General features: G+C 39.9%; 1 protein-coding gene across 2 annotated transcripts in view; it reads right to left on the bottom strand.

Annotated features, from left to right (window-relative positions):
• Positions 1-1,010: 1,010 nt before the first annotated feature.
• The window catches only part of LOC310893407 (uncharacterized protein), a 35,158-nt gene continuing 18,226 nt past the window's right edge, over positions 1,011-17,942 (bottom strand). Inside the window, exons 3-6 of one of the 2 annotated variants that reach the window (XM_083822345.1) lie at positions 13,852-13,988; positions 10,945-11,102; positions 6,508-6,620; positions 1,011-1,960 (exon numbers count right to left, since the gene is read on the bottom strand). In XM_083822345.1, the coding sequence (XP_083678471.1) occupies positions 1,388-1,960; positions 6,508-6,620; positions 10,945-11,102; positions 13,852-13,988 (981 nt within the window). In that variant the 3' untranslated portion in view covers positions 1,011-1,387. The remainder of the gene's footprint in view (positions 1,961-6,507; positions 6,621-10,944; positions 11,103-13,851; positions 13,989-17,942) is intronic. The other variant, XM_083822346.1, reaches the window with a different exon arrangement.

The raw sequence follows: 17,942 nt of genomic DNA, 5'->3' as shown, positions 1-17,942 counted from the left end.
ACTCTGCCCAACGCCGTATTCCCACACCCCACGTACGGAAGCCAAACACCATATGCTTAACGCTTCTTCTGGGAAAAACTACTGGAGGACACTTTTCTCCCCCCAAATATGCGTGTATTTTCTGAGGAAAGATTGAGTTTTTAAAAAGGCCAGATACCTCTTTTCAATGATCGGCTAAAGCAAATCAGAGAGATGCAGCATTTTCCAGGCATCCTGCCGCCTTCACCCGTGCCCATCTCCCCCTTTGTAGCCCCCCAAACCTAGGGTGAGCCGCAGGGGCCTCGAAGCAGCTCGTTCCCTCTCGTCCCAGCTGCAGCTGTTTTTCCAGTAGTGCCATCTACTGGCTTCGTGCTGCCATGAGGCTCCGCAGAGAGATGATTTCCCGTGCAGCAGGCAGGGCAGGCTCTGCTTGGGAGCCACAAACTATCTCCTTGGCTTCAGTGAACAGTACGCAAAGCAAGGAGGCTTCAGCACCAGCAGTGGTACAAAGCCCTTCATCTCTTCCTGCCAGAAGTGAATACCGTTCTGTTTTGTCCTGTCCATCGCTAACTCATGCATACATTCAGGACTACGACATTACTTCAGTTTAGTAAAAAAGCTGCTCTGCCTCATTTCCTCTAAGGCATTTTACAGAAACAGTTCATTATGGATTCCTCTTCCTCTGCTGCCATAACTTAGTGGTTTAGCTAAAGAAAAATACTTTGTATTACAATATTTCTGGAGGGATAAATCAAGCTATTTCCATAAGTCAGACAAAATAATTAAGTAGCTACTATTTGAACTGAAGCGCATATTTCACAGAAGCATGTTAACAACAAGAGTCATACCACTTACAACACAAAATGATTGATTGCTTGTGTCTTTGTCACAGTAATGGCTTGGAGCCTTAAGGTCAGAGCAGCTGTGGGGATCAGGCGAGCAGGGGTCTGTAGGCACTCCTGGGAGAAAGAAGGCAGGCAGGCATAAAAAGGAGCAGAATTGGGGGAAGAGGCAAGGCAGTGTAGGAAAAAAGAGATGGGACTAAGGTAGAAGTGTATATCTGGGCAACAGAAGCGTCTGACAACAACTTTGGTGGCAAAGCAGAGCTTCTGCCCGACCCTGTACGCCAAAAGAACGTTTACCTTTCAAGTACATAGGCTCTCACACACCTGCAGTTTAGGTTCCTGTTTAGACCTAGTCATTTCACCATTTGGATGCAGTATTCAGTAACATTTCCCCTCAGAGTTTTTTCTACTTAGTTTTATTAGTCTCTTCGAAAGACCGTTTTCTGCCAAAAATTAATCAACCTTCCATAGCCCCATCCAAGCCCAATGCAGCTGAGCACCACAGTGACTGCCTTCCTTCCATCACCAAGGGTGGGCTCAGCTCACTGAGGACTACAGCAGCTTTACCCTGAACTTGTTGGCAGATCAGGTGCGCACTCTGTTGCTTCAGTTTTCTGCAGTCTATTATCTGTTATCTTTGCTTTTTCTTGATTCCCTTCCACTCTCAGCAATGCATCTAATCTTACGGGCAGCAGAGCAGGCACTGACTCTGAGCAGATCTCTCCAGCTGCAAGAAAAGTCTTATCTGTAGCTTCAGGCTGTCCATTCACCTCATTGATTTCTTTCTCTTTACTTGCAATTAAAACCTCAGCAATATTTTCAGATTGTTTGTCATCAGCTGCTACTGGATGTGAGGCAAGGTAACAGCTTGCAGCAGTTGCTCCTGTTTCAGTCCCTGCAGCACTACTTGGAGGGTCTTCACTGCTTGTTTCTCCCTTATCTTCTGTCTGCATTTCTTGCTCTTTGCTCTCTTCTGTACCTCTGGATCCCACATTAATAGAACACTCGCAATAGTAGTAACCAGATTCCTGTTTCTTCTTACGCATGGCACAGAGATCAATTTGACTGAAAACCTCCGTGCCAAAAAAACTGTTTTCATATTCTTTATACAGATCCGAACAAATTTTCCTGAAACCCTAAAATATTGGAAGAGCAATTTATAGTATGTGTATATACACAAATTACACACACTTCAGAAAAGCACATGACATATCAAGTAGTATCTTATGAATTCTTTTCTTAAGAAAACTTAGGAAAAAAACACCAACCCCATTAGGGTAGCAAGTACTACCAAATAAAGTAGATATTAAGTTAATACTGATAGCAAAGTGCTAACAGTTGATTATTTTTGTTTGTCTTCTGCTGAATCCCTCACCTACCCTTCTTCCCTCAACAAGCCACAAACACACCAAAAGAACGAGAAATAACAGCAGACCCATTTAATCCTCTTATTATTGAAATGCATTCATGTAATTTTAGATATTTCAAGCAATTTAAAAGTCATGACATTAACTCAAACTACTCCTTAGTTTCCTGAATTGCCTTTAGGTGGAAAAAAAGAAATTCTCCTAAAGTTTACTTCACTCAGTTTCTCATCCCACTGCTACTTTTACAGACTGAAAAAATGCACCCTTCTCCTTGGTGTGTACATTTCACAATGGTAATTAAATTGCATGCTAGAGACAGGTTAGAAATACAGCTGACAAAGCTGTACAGCTGACATACATTAACAAAATAGTCAAAAAAATTTAACTCAGTGGCTTATTGTGAAAGCAAGCCAGACAAAAAAGAGAAAGCCACAGCAGCTCTTAGATAACTACTAAACACTGCTAATATCTCAACTGCTAATATCTCAACAGCCAAACACTACCGTAGTCACAGCATATAAATATAGGTGCAATATAGATCCTATAGATGCATTTTGAATTGCTTACATGTTCTTTTCAGACTTAAAAAAAGGCAGCTTCCACTGCCATAATCAAGGCATTCACAGATTCACAGATTTTTCTAGGTTGGAAGAGACCTCAAGATCATCGAGTCCAACCTCCGACCTAACACTAAGTACTCCACTAAACCATATCCCCAAGCTCTACATCTAAACGTCTTTTAAAGACCTCCAGGGATGGTGACTCCACCACCTCCCTGGGCAGCCCGTTCCAATGCTTAATAACCCTTTCGGTAAAGAAGTACTTCCTAACATCCAACCTAAAACTCCCCTGTCGCAACTTTAGCCCATTCCCCCTCGTCCTGTCACCAGGCATGTGGGAGAATAGACCAACCCCCACCTCTCTACAGCCTCCTTTCAGGTAACTGTAGAGAGCGATGAGGTCGCCCCTGAGCCTCCTCTTCTCCAGGCTGAACAAGCCCAGCTCCCTCAGCCGCTCCTCGTAAGACTTGTTCTCCAGACCCCTCACCAGCTTGGTCGCCCTTCTCTGGACTCGCTCGAGCACGTCCATGTCCTTCCTGTAGCGAGGGGCCCAAAACTGAACACAGTACTCGAGGTGCGGCCTCACCAGAGCCGAGTACAGGGGCACAATCACTTCCCTCGACCTGCTGGCCACACTGCTTCTTATACAGGCCAGGATGCCGTTGGCCTTCTTGGCCACCTGGGCACACTGCTGGCTCATATTCAGCCGACTATCCACCAATAGATATCAGAATATATAGTATATATAATATATAGTAATATATATAGTAATATATAGTATATTATATTATATATATATTATATATATATTATATTATATATATAGTATAATATATATTCTATATATAGAATATATATAATATAATAATATATATATATAATATATATATATATAATAATATATATAATATATATAATATAATAATATATATATTCTATATATAGAATATATAGTAATATATAATATATATCAGATATCAGAATATTTGCATATCAGAAAGCATTGTAATTTAGGACTGTCAAGATGGAAATCATTTCCAAAGGATTATTTCCCCACAAGCCAAGTTCAAGTGCAGCAGCACTGACTCCCCTGTACAGAGATCACCAGGGATGGCCAAACAATCCCTGCGTGTTTCCACCAGCCACAACAGGCTGCCAATTTGAACTAGGGTTTAAACTCACAAAGCATTTAGCCTGTAACAAAGCTCACATCTGAGGGGCACGCATGGAGGTGAAGGACAGATGAATCATTAAGCAACAAGGAACAGTCTCCACCTTCCCTTAACTTAAGGAGAGCACACTAACAAGACCCTGAGGAGCCCCTTGCAGCACATTCCCTCAAAGAAATCTCAATTATTTTCAGCCTTGCCCCCAGATGCTCAGGAGCGTATGTTTAAAAACAACAACAGATCTCTTTACAAGCTTCCTTCCTTGTAACAGCCTTTTTGGCAGGTCTCTGCATGAGTAGGCATGCACCATGGGGGAATTGCAAGAGATAACTGGTGTCACCTGAACAGAAGCACATGTAAAAAGCTTCAAAAAAAATCAAGAACTTGAAGCTATTTAGACACTGTTGCACCTCAGAGCAGACCTGATGGCCAAGTCACTTCAAAGTTTAATTGAACAAATTGCATACCTTCTCCTGTGCCCCTGGATGTACCTTGTGGCAGCCAGAGCCAGGCTGTTGGTTACACAGTAGCCCAAAGAGGGCAGGATTAGGACTGCCCTTTCCATTAAAAAGCCAGAATATTTTAATACAAGTGATTTTCATAGGGTTGCTGCTCTCAACACCCAGGATAGATAGCAGCTACTCACAGACCTGCACTAAGTAAATCTACCTTGAGTAGCATAAAAGCAGGAACAAATGTTTTCCCCTTTCAAGTGGTGGCACTTAATACACAGCTTTGGGCAGTGCCCATCACTAGAGACTAACAACCTGCACTGACAAAAGAAGTCACTGTGCTGGAAAAGGCTCTTCAGCGTCAGGTACATATTGAAGTGGATACTCTTATGAGGGGAGCTGTTCCCTTTTGGCTCTCTGGAAACACAGGTCAGAAAAATTTGAAGAGCCCCTATTTTTATATTTATGCCAGAGGTGTGCTACACATTTTGAACCTCAACAATAAACAGCAAATACCATTGCTTCTGCAGCTTGTCAAGCTAAATAGTACACAAATAAAGCCCTCTCCAACCTTTTGAGGTCTCTAGACGCAAAGTCCAACATGCATAATTTCCTGAGCTCAAACTTTGAACATGTAGAAGTTTTAGAGAGGAATGAATCCTCCTTCCCCACAAATATAAACAAGGTTTGCAACAATGTCATAGATCATGTCTATCTTTTTACTAAAATGTTCTTGAGAAGTAAAATGCAAGCAAACATTAATAACTGTTTCTCAAGCTTCACATAGGAAGCACTGAAGTTGCATGAAGTACCTAAATTGCATCCATATTAAAGGGAAACAGTTATTTATGATATATAGAAAGTAATTACAGCCAGTAGATGGCATCATAATAACTAAAACAATATTTTCTCATACTTGGCATCTTCTAGTATTTAGGAATTTTGGTTTCTCTCCTGCTTCTCCTGCTGTCTTTAAGAATGGGCTATTATAGATGTATACAGTTTTTCTTTAACCCATTACATTTTGCCTTTGGAAAAGACAAAACAAGTACTTAGTATTTTCAATTTGGTATGTCAGATCTCAAAACTTGTATACATTAATATTCCAGTCTGATCTTTGAGGTTAAATCCTGTGTCTAGGGCTGAGCTTTATTAACTGTGGTGAGACTGTATGTGGACATACAGCATCCATACAAGGAGAGTGCAAAGAGGATGCAATCAGGCTCTTTTCAGTGATGCCCAAAACTTTGTTTGACAGTAGTTAGTAGATAGTAGTTAGTTTGGTAGTAGAAGGAAGCGTGAATTACTCTAGACAGAAATCAACAGTAATTCCTGCATTCTTACTATACCTTTTTTGCATTAGACATTGCTGATGCCTGTACTGATGAAATTCTCTGTAGGCAGTATAAAAGCAAAAAGCTCCAACACAGAACTATTGGCACTATCCAACTTTGATTGTACCACATATACAGAAGGCAACTATCAAGTCAATTTGAAGTACTTGAAGTGCACAAATACAAGGTCATTTTCCTCAGCTATTATAACATTTTCTGTTTTCTTCATGCATGCTCCTTTAGTGTTTCAGGTTTGCAATATATTGACCTCATAAATACAAGAACTATTCCTGGAAACAAGCAGGACAATATTCCACTGGGAAATGAGCAATCTAATCAGAGTTGTTTTTTACTTTAATTGTGTGTGATAAACCATACAATGCTGCAGTAAAGGTTAGGAAAGCACATCACACATTTCTAGCATAAATCAAAGCACCAGCCTAGCTTCCAAAGTGACATTAATCTTGTTCTCAGATAAATATTGCTTGAAGCCATCCTGTCCTATGGAAGCAGCTTGATATTGTATTTCCATGCAGATTCAACTGCCCATGGCAGAAGGAAAACACTCTGTATTCTACCATTAGAGCCATATACAATATGAACAAGAAATCCTATCTCTTCTAATTGAATATGAAGAAATAACTGTTTTGGCCAGTTGATATAGAAGCTTTGTTAAATAGATTTTTTTCCTGTAGTTGAAATGAAAATCAGTGAAGCATATAGCCCCCTGCAATATCATTAAAAGGAAGATAATCTCTAGAAGTGATACCAGTAAAAAGTATTTAAAACTTAGTTACTCACCCTTCTTTTTAATCTTGGTGCTTTGGAGAGCTTTAGAAAAGTAAGGTGGGGTTTGAAATCTTTGCTCCCTGAAATGTCGAGATTCATTTCATTAAAGCATTCTTCCACAGCTTCTGGTAAAAAGATAAAATAAGAGATGAAGTAATAACTGAGAGATGGGGGAACATATTTACAAGAAGGTTAGACAAGAATCCCACCATTCTTTTCTTGAAGACAGTTAAAATACAGTATGAGATAAGTAGTTGTCATACCATCAGGGGAAGCAGACAAAATTAGTGAAAACAAAGTTGGGCACGACAATACAGCCTTATGTTGCAAACCTGAAAATAGATCCAAACTTTCATGTTTGCAGTGCTATTCTCTGCATTCACAAAACCTCCTATCACTAGGGTAAGTTTGGGAAAATATGTGCCCATGGCAGCCCTGACAGGAGCAGAATGCATCAAGCAGTGGCCACAATGGGACAGTTCTGCAAAAAACAATATGAGGGGCAAAATGCTTTCAAAAAAATAGCAGCAAGATCCACAAAATAAGTGCAGATCTGCAAAGACAAATTCAGAAGGAAAAGTTGCACAGACATATTCCTTTCCCAGAAGGTAAGATAGGAAGCATTTACAGTGGTAATTTTTTAAAAGCGCTGACTACAATTTTAAAGCAATAAGGTTTTATTCTCCTTCGAATGAAGTGACTGTGAGCAACTCCAGAATTTATATTCAAGGTCTTTCAGCTTCAGACTGCAATGCCCAGAAATACTAAATCAAGTTGATCTATTCTTGGTTGTCATGAACTTTGAAATGGGGGATGCACATGGGATGGGAGTCTCACAAGGATAGCAAGGTGAAGCCTGCAGCAGACAGACCCCCACAAATCGGGGGGACAGGAAGTTAAACAACTGTTGCACAACAAGAAACACTTCAACAGCGAAGAATATTTCCAAAATAACACTGAAATCCTTGGCTAAAGGTGGAGCATTTAGGATGTCTCTGGCATTTTTTTCCTATTGACAGAGGTCTTTATAGCTTGGATCTATAAGGAAGATTAAAGATGTGAAAACCAACACCTGCCCCGAGAACCTGCAACATTTATATGTTGCTTCTTTGCCAGACCCCACTCCTTTACACTAATCTGTTACTCCTAAATTACCCAGGCACTCAGAGAAGCAGGTTCAATGTAGAAATGTGTGTTTAAAGAAAAGCTATCACATATTTGATAAGTGGCTTGCTTGAAGTCACCCTACTTTCATTTTATGTTACCATCTATCAGGAAGTTTAACTACTGTATTTACCAGTTTGTCATAAGCATTTGTATCAAGGCCAAGTCTCTGGCTTGTAGTTTAGCTAATTAATACATTAAGATGTTTCATCTCCGTATTTGTGAGGGAACAGCAGCTGTGACTGCCTGGTCACTTTGCCAAGGCAACCGCTTTATGCTTTCCATCTGGAAAATATATGAAGAATAGGCCCCAGTTGCCTGAATAAGCTCCCAATGCCATTTCAGATACCCTACAGGATGCCCACCTGCCCTCCAGCTGCCACTGCCCTGCAGAAGGGTACAGCCTTACTGTAGGTCCAGTATAGACATAAACAGATACTTTAGGTCATCTAAAAACTGTACTAGGCTATTATGGTTATGTATCAAACCACCCCTAAAGTGCCTCTGGCACTTCATGGAAAAAATATTGATAACACGAAGAAACACTGATAAAGTCTTCTTGTGCCCATGCCACTAGGTCAGAGCACAACAAGCCCCAAAATATATGTGCAGCAGCAAAGTGTCTGATCTCCTTTTAGTAAAGATCTGTTCTCGCACACTTACCTGGGCAAATGATACCCTGGGGGTGCTCAAAAAAAAAGTAAGCCAGAGCTTAACCTATCAAAACAATAGATCGTAGTCTCCTCATGTTCACCTAGCACCACTCCTACCAGTCAGCAGCAACCAGTTATTGCTGCAAAGTGAAGGTCTTACTGCCACGAGCAGAGTTTCACCAGGAAGGCTGATGATGGGAGGAAGGTCAAGGCTAGGAAGTCTCTTCAAGAAGTCAGTTTAGGAACAAGGCTTGTAGCTGAGGTTCTGCCCATGTCAGGATGGCACTTAATTTCCCAGGTATGCTTCAGAGGTTCCAAACCTTCATTAGAACAGACTGAACTGTTAAACTGTTGTTGACAAGTTATCAATAACGACACTGAGGCAGAGGCAGCTGGCAGGAGTGGCTTGATCTTTGCCAGTCAAATAATTTGCCCATCAAGCTGCTTTATAAAGCAACATTTAAAAATCCACATCTACTCCATGAGCAACCAAAATATTCATTCGAATTGGTGGAAAAAAATCCTATCCATTACATAACAATTGATTCTATGCTGAGGGGGAGGGGAGGAAGAAAACTGGAAAAACATTCCTTCACAGATATCATTAAAAAGGATAGATTTTGATATATTTGCATAATCCACAGACTCATTAAACTCTAGGAATGGTCAGAAATTATGCAGAAAGGAGAACAATGAAAGTTGCGTCTCTCTGAATAGCAAAGCCATTGGTGACAGAGTTAACAGCTTGAATACTGGCAGCTTGTCTCACAGTCAAGGAATGATTTTAGGCAATCAGTGAACAATCATATTGCATGAAATAAGTGCAAGTACTGACAGAATATTCCTGGGGTTTGCAATCAAAATTATTCTCTTCCAGTTTATTAGGAAAGAGGTTCAGACCAGAAGGTAGATGCCAGGTTTGTAGAACCCCAAAGATGCAGGTGATCCAGGCAGAGAACAAGAAGGAATCTGCCACCCACTGTTGTAATGGCTTTCAGAGCTAATGCAGCTCCAATACCCTTTAAAAATAATAAAGTAACGATCATCATAGCATACATTCTGCAGAACCAAATTTAAACATTTCTGCAGATGCTAAAATAGCATGCAAGATCAACCTCTATCATGCTATGATTCACTGGGAATAAAATCCTCCATAAAGAAAAACAGAGTAGGGGGAAAACAGCAATAACCAAGGGAAAGGAGTAAGTATTCACTTCTGCATCGTTCAGAAGTGATAGAGGAGAGTGTTAAGATGAGGGGCATCAAAACAGTTAAGCAGTCCCTTTTTCCAATGGAATCAAAGCACATACCTCGTGGGCTGACATGTACGAAAACTGATCTCAAAAGAAACTGCATCATGTGTCTTGTACTTAGTCATCTTTCAGTCCAGATTATTTTGTGTTAAACAGATTTTAGAAAAAACAGTTTGGGCACGGGGAAGGTTTTTTTGAGGCATTAATCCTAATAAGTAGGGATAATGTCAGACTACTTTCAACAAAAGCACAGCTGTTTTGAGTCAAAATTATCTCTGACATCAATGGCACAATAAGGGAAATGAAGGCTAGAGTCAAGCAAAAGGTAACACAGTGAAATGCCTAATTTTATCTAGAAGGCACAAAGAAGCTGGTCATATTATGAGGTATTTTGTCTAGTTACAACACTAGTTAAGAGAAAAATAAAAGGAGAAGAGTGCAGGACTAGTAGTCAAAGCTAAGGACTGGAGGAAGTGTGAAGCAGCCTTTACAAAAAAAAGACTATTCTGAAAAAATATATACTTTGAAGATTATGTAGTGTCTTTGTACTGCATGCCTTTTGAGAAACACTAGTTGAACGATGCTTTTTTTTTTTTGCTTAGTATGAAAATAGCAAGCAAAAAGCATATATTGATTATTTATGCTCCGTTGGAAGTTAAAGCCCAGGACACAGATTAGGTTCTGCATTGCAGGCTAAACCAGCTTCTAAAAACAGAACAGGGTGAAGGGAAGGGGAGAGTATCAAACCCTTCAGAGATTGTGTTCAGATGGAGGTAAGTTGGTCACATCTGGAACATCTTCATGAACCCATCACAGTTTTGGGAAGTTAAAACTGAGGATAGAAGCTATTATTGTACTTCTGTTCCATCTTCTATAATGGAAGTAAAAATTGATCTGCTGATGATATATGCGACCACTATTATTTGTCATCTCCTGTCCCATGGATAATAATTCCATGCATACTCTAATTTACAGAAGGTACTTTTAAACTCAACTGAAGTCAACGCTTGCAAGGCTTCCAGTTTATTAGAATGGATAGGGCACCAATTTTGAGGTGTCTCTTTCAAAAATTATGTACATCACAGGTCTGCAAGATCCTGACTGCAGGGCCTGCTAGAGTAGCCTTGCTGTGTGATCTTGACAAGTCAAATGCCTGTGCATCTCACCCATTCCAAATTAGTGCACAGAACTTATTCTAGCTCTCAAGCTCTGCGGGATCTCAGTTACCAACTTCATATTTAACAATTAAGAAAGAAAGACAGTGAGAGGAAAGGCAGCACATTATAGGCATGCACAGCAGCTCAGGCCAGCACGTCAAAGAGCTGACAGACTGCAAACTTGTTTACCACAAGCAGTAAAGATTCAAGTTAGGTACTTACTTGCAATTCTACTAAGCATCTTATGGTTTTCCTCTGACATTTTCACATATATCACTTGATTGTTAAACTGTCCAATCCCATGAAATGTCATAATGAGGTCTTCACCTTGCAAAATGGCTTCAACTTTAGCCTTGCTTTGCTTCAGTGCCAGAACAGCCCTTCAAAAATAAAATAAACTCTGAAAGAAGGTTATTTTACTATTACACCTGGAAATATTTTTACATTTTTAATATCAGATTAAAATGATTTTGGCAATTCTGCAAAACTATACAAGGTGCAACAAACACACTATATTCCAGTGCTAATGCTTTTGTAACAATTAGCAGATGTGCAGACACTTAAAATAAACTGTCTTTTAACCTCAATCTTAGTTTATACATTAGAAGTGAGTTTTGCTAGAAAAGTGAATGTTTATGTTGTTAACATTCCAGAAATGGCTATGTGAATATAGTGTTGCTAAGCAGTCAAAGGGATAAACATTGAACTTATGTTCATCATGAAATTTAAACCTTTATCATTGCAATTTTCAGCTGGTTCACTAGCTTTATTCTTAAACCAATGTAAATCCATTCTCCCAGCTGAAGTACATCAAACATTTGTCTCCATTATATCTTGTTATTCAAGGACAGTTAACAAAATAACCAAATCTTATGTTGAGAGCTCTAGGTTCCATTTTAACAGAGTTAAGATGTGCACCTTGCTGTGCACAGAAGCATCACCAAAAACTAAGTTACCTAATGATATAATACTTCAACTATTTTGTTTAAAGATTCAAAAAAATATAACTAATAATCTTCCAAAAACAAATACCACTTTCAGTAACTGAATATTCACTAAGGTGTCACAAGTACACCTGTCTACCTTGGTGTCACTGGAAAAGGGATTCTGTCAGACTTCAAGCCCGGGGTCTGAGCAGAAGCCTTCTAATAATGCCTACACCTGTAACAAAACACTGTGCAACTAAGGACCACAAGAACCCGTCCAAGGGTTGCTGTGGTTCCTGTAGCTATATTTACATTTTCTTTAGCATAAAACCTAAAAAGTTTTGACTACCTTGCTTCATTATTTAAAATAAAATCTGTTTTTACATTATCCAAAAAGAAAACCAGCACTATAATCCACATGGCACAAATTCTGTGCCCTTATCCTCTTAGGAAAGTATTTCATTCATACAAAGGCTATTTTAGCCTACAGAAGTCAATATTATAACTTGAATACAGTAGTGAAGACTGGTCATTAGTTAATTATAACATGGGACCTGCTGCTTCTTGAACCTCCTGTGGACTGTGCAGATGAAGATTTGATGAGGACAGCACTGAAGATGGAAAGGGGATGAGTTTTCTGCAGAGGATCTTGCTTTTTCCACCTTAATAACAAGCAGGGATAACTTATCATTTAATACCATTATGTCTAAAATACCATTAATCGCTGTTAGAGATCTCATGGCACAAGTTCTTCAAGATGCCTTCCTCTCATTGCAAGGGGCTAAGCATGCTGTTTCAGCAGTGTAATAGGCTTGAGAAGTGCTTGGCTTAACAACTAAGGCGGTCCTTCACACCACAGCACAGAGCAGTAGCCACTGAACTGGAGCCTATTTAGTAGAGCTCTGCAGTTACATAGAAGATAAAGGATGAAAAAAGTTTTTGGCAAGTAAGATCTGCTTTTCATTAGGTATGCCCATTATTTTTTTATATTACAGACACACATCCACTCTTAAGTTCATTAACACTACTTAGCTCCACTCACCTCTCCAACTGATTGATTCCTATTTTCACTGCTGCTCTCCACTAGCTTTCTATCCTCTTGGATGACAGCCTGCCCATTCAGCAGCACTGGCAGGGATTTTTACTGCCAAATTGCTGTACATGGTGACTTTCACACACATGCTCTTCAGCCCATATAAAGGTTCTCCTACCTCTCCCCTCAGGCCCTCCAAAAAAAGCTTTGAATGAACAATAATGCAGGTCATTTTATAATAAGGCACATACAAATTTGTCACATGTATCTGCATCTTGGTCCTGTTTAGCCAACTCTACCTGTATGGGCAGAAATTTTTTAAAAAACACTTGTACAGAAAAATACACAAGTTCCTTCCAGCAAGACATTCTGCTTTATGTCCAGGCAGATCCTGTGTCTTACCTGCACAATGTTGAGGCCTTATTCTATTTTGCCATTCCCTTGCTAATGTGTGCCAAGGCCCCTGGAGAAAGCATTACTCTGAGCAGATTCCCACCTCTACCTTGCAATACCTTCCCTGATGCCTAAGGGCCTCCCTTCGCTGCCTCCTTGCGCCAGAGACTTGTTTCCCTGTGTAGTACCATAGAAGAAGGCTTAGAGAAGAAGAACAACATATTGGCTATTGGCTTTTCTTGTGCATCCACTCCAACAGCTTTAGCCTTCCTCACCACAGGGTTGCCTTCTGAAGTCATCTTTCACTATCCCCATCATAACTCACGGGACCCTACTGAGAGCCCCCAGCTTTAAGTAGGCAAGCGCACAGCTTGGAAAGGAACTAGTAAGACTTTTGTTTTACTTAATGCAAGGTGTCCTATCAGCTAATGTTTTCCAGCTGATACAAGCATGGCTGATCTGAAAAGCTGTGTTTTCTCGATGAATGTAGCTTTTTGAGTTGATTTATGATAAGAACAGTAATAATAGCTTTCACAGACATGCTGCCTTCTCCCCCACCCCACGACAGATGGGCAGAATTTCAACCTCTGAAACATCCCATTTAGCTCTTGTAAAGAGATCTCCTTACCATGTATCAAGAGCAAAACAGAAACCGATCAGAAAATTATGAGAGGAAAACTGTGGGTAAGCCCTACTGAAAGTTGTTACTCACCACAGAAAAAAGGTTTTCAAATTTACAGTGAAGTTAGCTGCACTTAAATTTTGCAGAATTCTTACTTTTTTACTTCTTCTTCTGTTGCCAGGTGAGCCACTATTATAGTGAGGTGCATAGTTTGAACAGGAAGAAAAGCTCTCAGTAAGTCAGGCTCTTTTGTGAATACAAGCTCTTGGACATCTTCAATTCTGTCCAAAATCTGCAATGCAGTAAACAGGAGACAGGGAAATAAAGCTTCATTGCGGGGTGCCCAGGTGTTGCAGGAAAAATTCAGAAAGCTACAGCATCTCACACAAAAAATGCAGTTTCTAGTTTGAATCAAACAGCAACCCCCCCCCCCCAAATCTATCACATTACATTACTTCTATGTTTCTATTTCAAATTAGTTTTTTTTTTTTTAAACAGATTGATTGATCTGTTTTCCCTTTCAAAGCCTACAGGCTAAATTCATTGCTCTCATGTGAGTCAGCACCCCAGATCTTAAACTAGGTCTGAATCTGACCCTAAGCATGTTTGAATAAAGCTCACAACACTGTAAATATTAATGTGATCTTCATGCAGTAGTCAGTTGTTAATAGACTGTGGAAATTGAATAGCATTTCCATAATTAATCTTATGCCATTTTCTGATTACAAGTTTGATCACAGATTAAACTGATGTCTCTTCCCAAAAGGAAACTAACAGCGAAGAAAGATCAACTCAGTAAACATGTTCTTGTCCAAGTACATATTTTCTAGAGCTGCATGGCCAATTTCTAGCTCTTCTGGGTCCATTTGTGCTTTTTCCCAATTAGCTCCAAGAGCTGGTTACAAAGAAAAAGAATTTTTAAAACAATCTGTTAAGGCTGAGAAACAAGTCACAGGAAGAAGGTGGGATGGAGAAAAATTCAAACACTTCAGGACTAAGCATTTGGTGGAAGCCCTTGTTACAGCCAAGGTGTTTGTAGACTTTCAGATTATTTCAGTGAGCCAGTGCTGACTTACATACCTAGATGCTTACACATGTTTGAGCACTGCTTTATTCTTACATAGGTTGAAACAGCTGGGTCAATATATTTTTGTTTTGCAATCTTTCTACATAAAGCCTTGGCAGTCATTGTGCAGTCCAGCTAATAGTATCACAACCTAAATGGCAGAAGAGATTAGTATAACAAGTTTCTGGTAAGTGTCAGGATAAAGACAGATACAATTAAAGGAATCCATTTGAAGATTAAAACAGTGAACTCCTTCAATTCAGATGCTTACAGTACATTTCTCACTATGTTAATTTCTCACTATGTTAAAATCATCATTGAAATGACCCTTAAATTAAAGCATTTCTTACTGTGACAGGCGCAATTTATTATGGCCTGCTTCTTGCAGTTTAGTATGGCCTGTACTTCTGCCTAGATCATGAAAACAGACCAGGAGTCAAGACATCAAGTTTTCTGATCACACAACCTAAAAATCTTTCCTTCAGCAGAATAGGTTGAGTATTGACCCAATTCCACAAGTCAGCCTTACACTCCTCCTCCGTCCCCCACTCTGAGAACACTCTTGAAAGAAGATCATTTGAGACTCAGTTTGAGGCTCAGACAACTGGGAAACCAAGTCTGAGTCTTGAGTCAAATTCCTTCGTGTAGATACCTGACCGTTGCAGAACCGTTCTCATGTGTTTTCTTGCCTTTTTTTTTTTTCCTGTGTCAGACAGTAAGCTTCATAGAAGTGCCTTCAGAGCTTCCTGCCTCTTTTATGGAGCCAGTATAACCTATCCCTACATCTGAGCTCAGAGGTGTTTTGGTGGATCAGTTTGTAGCATTTCCCTATAATATTATGCTTTTAATGGGGGTGCTGTGTTAGTTTTTTTTTTTTGGTAGTGGGGGACAGGAAAGAAATACCGGTAATAGAGTATCAAAAATTTGAGGCTACAGAACTCCTAGATCCACCCCAACCCATTACTGAAGCTGTCATCTTGCCTCCTGAAGCCCTACAAGACAAAGGGAAAAGGACTACTGCAACTACCAGGACTAGAACAGGATTTTACTATTGTCTCATTGAAAAGCAGGAAAATGGAGATAGCCCTGGGCCCTATCACCTCCAGATCTCTTAAAAATAATTATTTAAGGGAAACTGCTTCTACCCAGAAGACTTATAACATCTTTAAATCCCTTCCACAGGGGGACTACAAGAACTGCAGTACACCAGTGAAGCATGTGATGTGATATCTTCCTTTTGTAGCGTCAAAACCTCTTCTTTATAGAGGAAAGTATCTGAAATTGTTGAAAAATATTACATCTGCACATATACATTTTATACACCCTCCACGTACACACATACCAGGCATGTGTACAGGGAACAGTGTCTTTACCCTTCAGTGTTTCCCCTCATACAGACCTTTACCCAAGGCCATCAATCACTGCTACCATTAACAGTAGTACTTGAAAGAAGCATGAAACAGGAATATGTTGGGCAGAGCAGCCAGCCAGGGACAGAGCTGCCAGATTACCACAGCTGGTGCAAGACCAGGGAGATCTGGAAGAGCAGAACAGAGAGAAGAAAAGCAGAAGAAAGGGAAGAATATTCATAGAGTTGTATAAGATGTGGTCACAGGCCACATATTAGGACACTCAAATTTCATTAAAATAGCAGAATAAGTTAGGCACTCGTGTCCCCTCAAGCTATTCCATGATCTCATTCCTCAGTTGGCAGGAAATTTTCTAGTTTCCAGCCTAGATTTATTCTTTGCCCACTACATACCCATTTGTTCCTCTGCCAGCATTGTCTTCCAGCTTACACAGTTATTTTCCCTTCCTGGCATTTATCTTCCTGATGTGCTCTGCACTTTTGTTCACCTCTCAAAAGCCAGTCATATGTAGGAATCACTGAAAGTTATATGGGGCCATCCTCCAGATAACCTTCAGCGATTATTCCACTCAAGACAAAGCCAGAGCAAATAATTGCCTACCAAGAGGAAGGCACCTTTGACATCTCCCTCAAACACATACGTAAAGGTTTCTAATCTTACTTAAGGTAAAAACAAAAAAAAAAATCAAAACCCTGCCAAAGCAAGCTACTGTACTACAGCTTCTTCCCACATTGGAAAAAAAAGATGTATAACAGATACAGTCATCCTACTTAATTATTGCCTTTCAGTGTTGTAAATACAGTTGTTCCAAATACTGCATGGAAGCCTAAGCTAGGGAAAAAAGCAATCAATTTATACGCTGCAAGAAATAATATCAGTTTGGTTCACTGGAAAAAGAACCATAAACTAAGAAAAGCTGTTAGCCAAGAGATATATGTAAAAAAAATCTGAATGTTAACTCATATGGATGTGGTGAAAATGTTTTGTAGGAAAAGTTAACAAGGTGCATATATGTTATAAATATTAATAACTCACACTAATTATCTCAGTTCTGCTCATGCTAGCTGGGATGCAACAGTTAATGATTCAAATCGAGACTTCCCTCTGCCTGCTTCTGCCAGGTGGGATAGCCTCTTTCTTGTATTTCCATCCCAAAGCTTCTCTTTGTTTCCTGTGCACACACAGTGTGGGGTCAAGAAGGCTTAGCCCAGGCAGGGCTGCAGAGAGTGCACTGGATGCTGGTACAGAGCACGAGAGCTGTCTGCTTTTGTACACTAAACAAATAATGTGACATTACCATCAACAAGTCACAGCTCTCTATAGGAGACTGAATGGCAGAGGAATTCCCAGTAAAAGTACCAACACTACTGCTTCAGGAATGTAGCACTGTAGCACTGTTTGCCTTTCAGAAGACTATGTGAGCTTCAAGACTTGTACCAGCTGAGTGGGAATAAGTAGTTCAAGGTGAGGCAATGTCTTTTCCCTTACATTACAGGGAAAAAATATGCATGGAGTTATGCAGAAGTTAGAGGCTTCAAACCAGTCATACATAACCAGTTAAAAAGCAAGGTGTGCAGTCTGTCTCCAGCTTTCACATCATCTTTGGAATTTACTTCCATGAATCATAAAACAGTGTCTGAAGTACCCAAGTCCTACAATGCTAGCTTGACATATTTTAGAAATGTCTTCTGTGGTAATTGGAATGCTTTAGGGCACTCACGAAGCCTCTAGAAATATTTTTCTCTATCTGGATTTCTGCCATTTGCTTCTGTTTAACAGTGTGGAGTTGAAAATCTGTTGCTTTTTCATG

This window comes from Anser anser (genome assembly GCF_964211835.1).
Source record: "Anser anser genome assembly, chromosome: 2".
Classification (NCBI taxonomy): Eukaryota; Metazoa; Chordata; class Aves; order Anseriformes; family Anatidae; genus Anser; species Anser anser.
This window is presented reverse-complemented; position numbering and strand designations above follow the sequence as displayed.